This window comes from Mytilus edulis, chromosome 2 (genome assembly GCF_963676685.1).
Source record: "Mytilus edulis chromosome 2, xbMytEdul2.2, whole genome shotgun sequence".
Classification (NCBI taxonomy): Eukaryota; Metazoa; Mollusca; class Bivalvia; order Mytilida; family Mytilidae; genus Mytilus; species Mytilus edulis.
The window spans coordinates 77476605-77488266 of NC_092345.1; the positions used below are offsets into that span (position 1 = coordinate 77476605).

The window sequence follows — 11662 nt, forward strand, 5'->3', positions numbered from 1 at the left end:
ATTTCAACAACATCCATAATGTCTTTAATGTTTTCAACCTCGTTCCACCTTAAGTTCATCTTAAATTTCGTCTCCCATCGTTCCTAAGCCCAAAGCGTTTTTTCTTTTATCATCTTTGACATTGAAAGTAATTAACAAATGCATTTAATGACACATTCAGTAACCCTAGTTTATTAGCTTCTGCTGAAAAGGAGTAGGTCCGGTAAGGGCCGATTTTGGCCTCAAATTTCAAATTCATCTAACGAAAGTTTTTGGACAATTTTTAAACACTTAAGTGTCTATTTCAATTGATTCGATTAGTTTATGTGAAAGATTTTAACTGATTTAGTCATTAAAAACGCTCTGATTCAAGCTAAAATATGAAAAATCTATCAAATATGCAAAAAACGTCACTTTTCAGATGGTTTTTGTCAAAAATGAAAGTGGCCGCATCCGTGTTCATCCTCAACCTTTATATATATTATGTATTATCATCAAATACAACTTACATTTCAATATTATGAATGAACACAAATGCGGCCACTTTCATTTTAGACGGAAACCGTCTAAAAATTAACCAAAATGCTAATATTTTGAAGATTATAGTAGTTTAGCATGACTTAATGACGCAAGAACGCGATATTTGTGCAATGTATTGTCAAAAAACAGCTCATATTTATGTAGCAGAAGCATTTTACTTTCCAAAATATAGCTTAAAGATTACATTTTCACAATTTTCTAAAACTGCTATATTTTGGGGCCAAAAGGGGGTCTTACTGAACCTACTCCTTTTGCCGATTCTTTCATAAGGATTGGATTTGATGGCACTGCAAAGTTAATTCGACAGTCTGAAGGGGTAACATACTCCTGAGAAAGACCTCCCGCCTTGAAACCTCTGAAACAATTAAATCTCTTTCCTTTAAATAGCTTCTGGAGAGTCACCCAGAAGGAAATTGTTTCGTTATCATATCGTACACTTTGAATTCTATTGGTTAAAGTATTTGACCAAATACCATTGATTTTCTTTAGAGCATCACATGCATCTATGAATTTATTAGGCAATGCACTGTCGATGTTTGTTGTTTGTGTTGATGCTTCTGATGCTGTATTTGAAAAATGTTTCACATCATTCGAACTCTGATTTCTTCCTTTCAAGGTTATATTTTTTGTCTTCTGTATCTATATCCAGCGTAACACCTCGATCCACACATTCTTTCAGAGTCTGTACTTTCCATGCAAAATGCAGTCACTGAAATGCTAAATGTCCTAATTGCTCCTCAAACACTTTTTTGTAAACTGAATGTTGTATCAGTTCCTTTTGGTGTGGGAAGATAATGTGTGCGCCAATACTGCTTCTGCACTAGACATAAACGAACACATATAGCACATATAATCTACAAAAAAGTAAGTTACTAAGAGTGTTAAATACGTATACAGACATAATGGAAACTATGAGTAGGTATATTTTTAACATAAGTAAGCTATATTTTCTTAATAACATTGACATGTAGTTGTCCTGAATAGTATACCAATATTTGCATAAATGATCATGAAACATTGCACACTTTATGTTGAAAAAATATTTCGATCGCGAATCTTTTTTACGCGTTTGTTGTTATCTTTTACACAACTTTTCAAAATTAAATATTACTTAAGCAGAAGTTTCTGACAAAATCAGTTACTATGATGATAGACATATTTTATACAGTTATCCTTCATGTTTTTGTCCACAAGTTACCACTATCTTCTTTTGGAGTTACAATGATCTTCCGTAAATTTTCAATGGCTATTATTTCGGTGACAAGTTCATATATGATATTAAAAACACACACATACAACAATACCATACATATCAACCTAGCTATAAAACAACGCGATTACACGGAGAAATTACAAAAAGTCAAATTTACCTTTTTTAGGCTCAGCTATGTTGGGATCACTGAAACTGCAATTACGGTGATCAGTTTAAAACCAGTGATGTGTTGTCTTGTATTTGAAAATGGGAAATGATAAAGAAGCATATAAAATGACAATTGGACTGTTTTATCACAAGATAAGTCTGGGTTGTTTGAGAAAATCATTTGTATCGTTCTTAGTGTATGAATTACTTGCAGTTTTATTTATGAATGTTTCAGGACTCAAACTATGTATATTTTATTTATAAAGATATTGTGCTAATATGATTTCATTTTACATACTGTTATTGTGTTAATTGCTTATATGTGGTGACATCGAATCGAACCCGGATCCTGAGCGCACACAAAGAATATTTGAGAAAACGTTGTCAATTTTCCATGGTAATATAAGATGCCTTAGAAATAACCTGAATTATATTGTCGATATTATTGAAGATAGAAATTCTCATGGGGGTGGCATTATTATTTATCTTAAAAAATATGTTCGCATAAGTCGTCGGCATGATTTGGAGAATTGCAAACTTGAGAGTATGTGGTTTGAGATAAAAACTTAATTACGATCGATATTGATAAACATCAATTATAGGTCGTAACAGCAATCTTCAGTTTATTTCTGGCAGTATTTTGAACAGATGTTCAAAAATGCCCTGGATGAAAATCATTGCTTAATTTGCTTAGGTGATCTTAATAAAAACTTTATGATGTCTATCGTCAAATATAAGAGATATTTTTTTCATCTATGGCCTTGTTAACACAATTGACAAAGCTTCAAATTTTGACACACGAGCAGGTACATGTAGCATGTCTTTACTTGATCCTATTTTAGTCACTGATTTGATTCCAGTTTTAGATAACGAAAACATTATACCTTTTGATAGAGGTATTAGTGATCATGATGGGACAAACGTGACAATTGATTTTATTATACTTTATGTAAAAATGCCTTATTTTGATTGGCTAATACGACGGTATTAATTTACTCTATCACATGGCTCAGAGGGTGACAACTTTTTGAGTTTTTTTACTGTAAAAGATAATAATGATATCACATTCAGTATGATAAATAAAATAACACATAGCTGAGAAGGTGATAGAGCAGATTGGTATCCCTCGAAAAAGCATTGTAAACCTTGGCTTCGCCGCGGTTGACAATGTTTTCTCGGGGTAACAATCTGCTCAATCACCCTCTCAGCTATGCGTTATTTATATTGTGGTTTTAGTAAAAGACGGTCTTATCATAGATTGATATGGGATTATAAAAAAGGTGATTATGACCTAATGAAACAAAAAGTAGTTGAAACAAATTGGGATCTTTTTTTAATTCTGATGCAAGGAACGTTCATGTTGATGCTACTAATTTTAGGAACTCATTTCTTAATATAGCATCTGAGTGTATACCTACAAGGGAAGTATCTGTAAGGTGTGACGATAAAGTTTGGTATGATTCAAATTTGCGGCTTGAAACGTGAAAATGTGACAGGCTTCGTAAACTGTGTATTCGCTCGAATAGTACATCCGCAGAAAAGAAATTTAAACAACAAAGGAATTAAACATTTTTTAACCAGTTTTAATGAAAATTTAGATGAACCTAAAGTGACAAACTGTCAACAGTACTGGAAAATTGTTTACATGTCAATTAAAAGTAATACATCGTCTCATGATTTATCTCCTATGACAGACCCTGATTATAACTATTGTTATTCTGTCTTTTTCATTTTTAGCCATGGCGTTGTCAGTTTATTTTCGATTTATGAATTTAACTGTCCCTCTGGTATCTTTTGTCCCTCTTTTAAACTTGTAGTTAGTAAACAAGATGTACTTGAGTTGCTTTAAACGCTAGATGTTCACAAAGCTGTTGAACCGGATATCGTTAGCAAAACAATGTTACTTGCTGTCAGAAATGAAATTTTCAAACCATTATGTCTACTTTTTAACAAATCATTTAGTGATAGACTATTTTTCAGACAAAGGAAAGATTGCACATGTTATTCCCTTATTCAAAAGTGGTGACAAATCATTACCTTTTAACTATATACCCGTCTCCTAATTGTCATGTGTGAGTATGGTGTTAGAAAAAATTGTTTTCAAAAAATATATTAAACCATTTACATGAAAATAAACTACTATACAAGTATCAATCTAGATATATTGTAGGATACTCAACGTCGCATCAGTTGATAGAATTGTATAACAAAATGTTTCAGTACACTTGTAAGGCATAATAGTCTCCTGTAAAAAAAAAAGTGTCCACCTGGACAGTTTTTCATAGAATTTGAGTATTTAATAATGTCCATCGCCATGGTGTATTGAGCCTCAAGTGGACAGATCTTTACTGCAAATGTAATGAAATATGGTCAACCCACAGGACAATGTTTCTTAGTAATTGTTATCAATATGTGTCCTCCGAGGAAAATAATACTGAACAACATCTGTTACTTGTTTGCATGTATATATGTTAAAAGTTATAATAAGAAGATAAGGCTGGTATGGGTGCCAATGTGACAACTCTCTGTCAAAGAAACAGTTTATAAAGGTTCACAATTATATATTAAAATAATGTCCTGTGGAACTTATCTCATGGAGGACATTATTAAATCCTACACACTAAATGAAAAGCTTTTAACAAGCATAACATTTGCTGATGTAAACAAGGCATTTGATACTGTTTGGATTAAGGCTTTATTACATAAACTATGTATTTATAAAGGTAACTCGGGAACACGTGTATTTGTTTACTTTAAGCACGTGTGTTCAAATCAAAACATGTTTATGTTTAATTTGATTGGACAATCAGTAAGTTGTTACCGGTTTAAATAATATCTATCATGATAACTTCGTGCTAGAATTTTAGTGCTTAAATTATAGTATTATAGTCTAAAATTGCCATTCGAGGTTCGCATTTCCGACAGTGCAGTTCTGTTTACCACCCACCCACCCCTTTTAAAACTTCATAGGAATGAAAATAGTATGTTATGTAGTAAATAGTTTTATATGATACATGTACATCTTCAATTTCTATTGCAGATTGTGTTTATATGTGATGGCAGCGGTCGATGACAGCAAATTGGACATTTGTTTATTATATTTAATAGAATAAGCTTTCTGTGCTGTCGGGGCGAACTGATAACCAAATAACGGTGTTGATTTCTACTTTATAAATGCTTTATGTTCGTTTGAAGTATTGAATAAGAACATAATGAAAATTAGTCGAAAACAAACCGTTAAATAATTCATTGCGTCCAAATCGCTTTTCTGGATTTACCTTCAACAGGAACGCTCAAATCCAAACATTTCAAATCCGAAGATGTATAAGTACCAAAAATCGTTGAAGAACTATTTTTCAAACATACCTAAAATAAATAGCCAAATTCATCTTAAGCAAACTTTGCCTGAGGGAGTTGAAACTTTAGTTACATAATAATTTCAAAATTTATAAACAGACAATTTTAGTAAAGTTTGTTAAATCATGTCAGTACCGAAGCACTGGCTACTGAGTTAACGATACCTTCGGGGACTGATAGTCCACCAGCAGAGGTATCGACCCAGTGATGTAATCAATGGAAAACAACACGTTAAATAATTTATTGCGTCCGAAGTGCTTTTCTGGATTTACCTTCATCAGGAACGCTCAAAGCCAAACATTTGAAATCCGAAGATGTATAAGTACCGAAAATCGTTGAAGAGCTATATGTCAAACATACCGAAAATAAATAGTCAAGTTCATCTAAAGCCAACTTTGCCTGAGGGAGTTGAAACCTTAGTTACATAATAATTTAAAATTTATAAACAGACAATTTTAGTAGAGTTTGTTAAATCATGTCAGTACCGAAGCACTGACTACTGAGCTGAGTGTTTTAAAGTTCACCTCACTTTATTACCGTATCATCTGTTACAGTAATTATAATTGACAGATCAGCAACTCTCACATGTCTGCACATTCTTAAATAAACATGTAATTAAATAGATCAATTGAAGTTCTTAAACACATGTTGTCATTCTGTAGTCTGACCATCAAACGATGTACTTGTTAATAAATTAGTTATAGAAACTGGATTGTATTATTACATATCAAATATATTACACATTTTTGCGACGTGGAAAAAACTGGATATTAAAATAAATGTGAATTTCTTTAAGTAACAATGCCGACTTACGGGAAATTAGACTCTTTTGATGAATCCGAAGATTAGACACAATATGTAGAACGTATGGAACATTATTTTAATGCTAATGAGATAGACGAAGAAGACCAGAAAAGGGATATTTTCTTAAGTGTATGTGGGAAGAATATCTACAAATTAATAAGGGATTTATTAGCACCAGCCAAACGAGGAACGAAATCATTGGCCGATTTAACAAAACTAGTGAATAACCACCGAGATCCAGTACCATCAAAAATCATTCAGAGATTTAAATTTAACAGTAGGACAAGACACAGCGATGAGTCAGTGAGGACATTTATTGCAGCACTAAGAAGTCTGACAGAACACTGTAATTATGGTGACACGTTTAACGCAATGTTACGTGACAGGTTAGTCGTCGGGATAAAGAGTGACCGCAAACAGAGGAGGCTGTTAGCAGAGCCGAATTTAACATTTGAAAAGGCATTGGAAATTGCTACCGCTATGTAGACTGCAGAGAAGAATGCACAGGACATCCAAGCGAGTGGGACAAATGGGACATTTCAGAAACAAATCAACAAAGGTTCAAAATCATATACAAGAAACAACTCTGGAAATTCGAAACAAGGAGATTGTTACCGGTGTGGAGGAAATCACTTAGCCGCTGAATGCAGGTTTAAGGATGCAGGATGCCACAGTTGTAAAAAGAAAGGACATATCGCAAAGAAATGCCGTAACAAATCTGCCAATTGGAATTTAAGTGAAAATCACAGAGAGTTTAAATCACGTTTTAAACCACGTGCTCATTTCATGGAGCAGAATGAAAGTAGTGAAAGTGAAAATGAAGTTTACTCAGTTTTTCATTTTGGAAATAAATCTAATGAGGCATACAAAGTGCAAATCAATGTAAATGAATGTGAAATAGCCATGGAAATAGATACCGGAGCGTCAGTTTCTATCATGAGCGAGGATACTTACAAGGAATACAAGTCCAAATTCAGAGTCGAACCGACAAGTGCTAAACTCCGAACATATATGTGAGAGCAGATTCCTGTAATAGGACGTGCAATCGTCAATGTCAATTACAAAAAGGAAAGCGCAAAATTACCATTACTGATAGTGAAGCGTAAAGGTCCGAAATTACTTGGCCGAGACTGGTTGAACAAACTCCTACTGGATTGGAAGGATATTTTCTCCGTCGTTGGAATTGATAATCAATCGAGTGATTTGAATGTGATATTGGAAGCAAATAAGGAGGTTTTCAAAGATGAACTTGGAACTGTAAAAGGCATGAAAGCCAAGATTTATGTTGATGAGATTGTCGTACAGAAATATTTCAAGGCTCGCCCTTTGCCGTATGCGTTGAAGGATAAAGTGGAGATGGAACTTGAACGTCTTGAGAAGGAGGGTCAGATTTAGCAAATGGAATTTTCCGACTGGGTCACTCCGATAGTACCTGTAGTTAAGGAGAACGGATATATTAGAATTTGTGGTGACTACAAGGTAATCGTTAATGCCGTTTCAAAGTTGGATAATTATCCGATTCCTAAAACAGAGAATTTATACGCAACGCTTGGAGGAGGACAAGAATATACAAAATTGGATTTTAATCAAGCATATCAACAAATTTAACTAGATGAGGATAGTAAAAGGTATGTGACTATTAACACGCACAAGGGTTTATTCAGATACAATAGACTTCCATATGGTGTAGCGTCCAGCCCAGGTATTTTCCAAAGAACACTTGAAAATTTTGTTCAAGGTATAGTCAATGTTTTGGTTCGAGTAGATGATATACTGATAACGGGTAAAACAAGGGAGGAACATCTTAATATTCTTTCTGATGTATTGTCTAGATTTAAGAGAATCGGAATTCGGTTAAAGAAACAGAAGTGTGTGTTCATGGCTGAAGAAGTTGTTTATTTGGGATTTAGAATAAACAAACACGGAATATATCCAGTGGAAAGTAAAGTTGAGGCGATCGATAAAGCCCCAAGTCCGACACACGTGACAGAACTGAAAGCTTATCTTGGAATGCTGAACTATTACAATAGATTCTTAGCGAATTTGTCTCACTTGTTAAAGCCGCTACATGTACTTCTACAAAAAGACACAAAATGGAGTTGGGAAAAAGAACAGGTAAAGGCGTTCATAGAGTTAAAATAGCTGTTGAAATTCGCATCAGTACTTGTGCATTTCGATCCGAAAAAGATATTAATATTAGCATGTGATGCATCACCATATGGATTAAGCGCCGTACTTTCGCATAAAATGGACGACGGCAGCGACAAACCAATAGCTTATACATTTCGAACACTTACATCAACAGAGAAAAATTATTCCGTTCTTGAGAAGGAGAGTCTGGCCATAATATTTGGTATCAAGAAATTTCATCAATATGTGTATGGACACCCCGTTACAATCATAACCGATCACAAGCCGCTCATTGGTTTATTTCGAGAAGATAAACCTATACCTACAATGGCTGCATCTCGAATTCAAAGGTGGGCACTGACTTTAGCTGCATATGAGTACACGATTGTATACAAAGAAGGGAGTTTGAATGGTAATGCGGATGGACTAAGTAGACTACCGCTGAAAACAAACATTGAAAAGAAACCAACGCCAGGTGATACTATATTATAAATGGAACATTTAGCCACTACGCCAGTTGATGCGGAACAAATTCAAAAGTGGACACGCAAGGACACAATACTGTCTATGGTGCTTAGATACATTTTAAATGGATGGCCGTCAAAATGTCCCAGTGAAGACATAAGACCGTATTATAGTAGAAAAAATGAACTGTGTAGTCAGGACGGATGCATATTGTAGGGAGGAAGAGTAATTATGCCACAACTAGGGCGTGAAGCCATGTTAAATGAATTACACTAAGCATATCCAGGGATTACTAGAATGAAAAGTCTAGCAAGAAGCTATATATGGTGGCCGGGAATGGACAATGACTTGGAATTAACTGTTGTTAATTGTTATAGTTCTCAGGAAAACCGCAAATTACTAGCAGAAGCACCGTTACATCCGTGGGAATATCCGAGCCATCCGTGGTCAAGAATACAAATAGACTTTGCAGGACCACTTATGAACAAATCATTTCTAATCGTGGTTGATGCGTATTTAAAATAGATAGACATACACGTTATGAATTCTAAAACATCCGAAGCTACGATTGCAAAACTTCAACAAACGTTTGCAACACATGGATTATGTGATCTTATTATAAGTGATAATGGAGCCGCATTTACTGGTAAGGAAGTCGTCGATTATGTGAAATCAAATGGAATTGAACATCGTACTTCCGCGTCATGGCATCTAGCTAGTAATGGTTGTGCTAAAAGAACGGTTCAAAGTTTCAAAGAAGGAATGAGGAAAATCAAAGAAGGAACTATCCAGGAAAAGTTGAACCGTTTTCTTTTCAACTACCGTATTACGCCACAAACAACGACAGGACTGGCACCGTCAGAATTGCTAATGAAAAGAAAACTCAAGTCACGTCTAGATTTAGTGTTTCCAAATATCGAGAAGCGAGTTCAGGAGAGACAACAAAAACAAAAACATTATCACGATAAGAAATCTGTGAACAGACAAATTAATGTAGGACAGGGAGTATTTGCCCGAAATTTCGCAATTGATTCAATGATTAAAAGGAGAAGTTATTAAACAATCAGGACCACTTTCATTTCATATTAAATTGCAAGATGTACGTGTCATTCGTCGACATATTGACCACATCAGAGTACGAAACTTCGATTGCACAAACAACGAAAATGAAGAAAATATGACAATGACAGTGGTTTGTTTGAGCCAGAAATAACTATACCGATAAGTACTCCTGAGACCGAACAACCGCAAATCGAGAAACCGTCAAACATGACTGAACAATGGAACCACGCTATCCGAAGAGAATAAGAAAAGAACCATCGCATTTAAAGGATTTTGTGTTGAAATAAATGGTTGATTTATAAAGAGGCATAATAATCCTCACAACAGTTTGAAGTGCATTAAGTAATTCGCAGTGCATGTGTGTACATATCAATTAGTGTAAGAAATAACAACAAGACCAGTGCCAACATTTTCATTTTTATTTTCATAGTAGGACCTAATAGTTTCAGTGCAGACAAACTTTAACGAATAAATCTTTGGGATCTGACATTTTTAGCTCTCCTGGCCCGAAGGTTCAAGTGAGCTTTTCTCATCCCTTGGCGTCCAGCGTCCGGCGTCCAGCGTCCGGCGTCCGGCGTCGTCCGTCGTCGTCCTCCGTCCGGCGTTAACTTTTACAAAAATCTTCTCCTCTGAAACTACTGGGCCAAATTTAACCAAACTTGGCCACAATCATCATTTGGGTATCTAGTTCAAAAATTGTGTCCGATGACCCGAACAATCAACCAAGATGGCCGCCATGGCTAAAAATAGAACATAGGGGTAAAATGCAGTTTTTAGCTTATAACTGAAAAACCAAAGCATTAAGAGCAAATCTGACGGGATAAAATTGTTTTTTAGGTCAAGATCTATCTGCCCTGAAATTTTCAGACGAATCGGACAATCCGTTGTTAGGTTGCTGCCCCTGAATTGGTAATTTTAAGGAAATTTTGCTGTTTTTGGTTATTATCATGAATATTATTATAGATAGAGATAAACTGTAAATAGCAAAAATGTTCAGCAAAGTAAGATTTACAAATAAGTCAAATGACCGAAATGGTCAGTTGACCCCTTTAGGAGTTATTGCCCTTTATAGTCAATTTGTAACCATTTTTCGTAAATCTTAGTTATCTTTTACAAAAATCTTCTCCTCTGAAACTACTGGGACAAATTGAACCAAACTTGGCCACAATCGTCATTGGGGTATCTAGTTTAAAAAGTGTGTCAGGTGACCCGGCTAACCAACCAAGATGGCCATCAAAGCTAAAAATAGAACATAGGGGTAAAATCAGTTTTTGGCTTATAACTCAAAAACCAAAGCATTTAGAGCAAATCTGACATGAGGTTAAATGGATTATCATGTCAAGATCTATCTGTCCTAATTTAGTTAATTTGTTTTAATTCGTTTTTATCTAAGGCCGGAGAAGTGTTATAAAGTTCACCTCACTTTAAAATAAATAGCCATATTCATCTAAAGCCAACTTTGCCTGAGGGAGTTGAAACCTTAGTTTCATAATATTTTCAAAATATATAGACAGACAATTTTAGTAAAGTTTGTTAAATCATGTCAGTACCGAAGCACTGACTACTGAGGTGATAATACTATCGGGGTCTGATAGTCCACCAGCAGAAAATAACATGACATAAAAGGAGACTTGTTATGTTGATTGAAAATTTACTTGTTTAAACGATCTCAAAGAGTTGTCTATCAAACACTGAAAAACTTCAATAGGTCTTTTCTATCACCTAATGAATTCACTTTAAAAAAAACAATCAGTAGAGATCTTGATTATTTAAGTAAGTGGTCAGACAAATGGCTAGTGAAGTTTAATCTTAATAAAACTGATATTATGATATTCAGTTTGATAAATATATACAGTGATATTACTCTTGATTTTGGTGGAGCTACATTTAAACCAGTTAGTGCGCACAAACATCTAGGTGACATATTTAGGAATGATAGTAAATGGAATGAGCATGTTGATAAAC

The 11662-nt window shown here is 34.6% G+C and overlaps 1 protein-coding gene across 1 annotated transcript; it reads left to right on the top strand.

The window, feature by feature from the left end:
• The first annotated feature begins 6103 nt into the window (after nt 1-6103).
• LOC139511026 (uncharacterized) lies at nt 6104-6526 on the top strand. The gene has a single exon (XM_071297593.1). The coding sequence runs from the start codon at nt 6104-6106 to the stop codon at nt 6524-6526; it is 423 nt and encodes a 140-aa protein (XP_071153694.1).
• Nucleotides 6527-11662: the final 5136 nt, after the last annotated feature.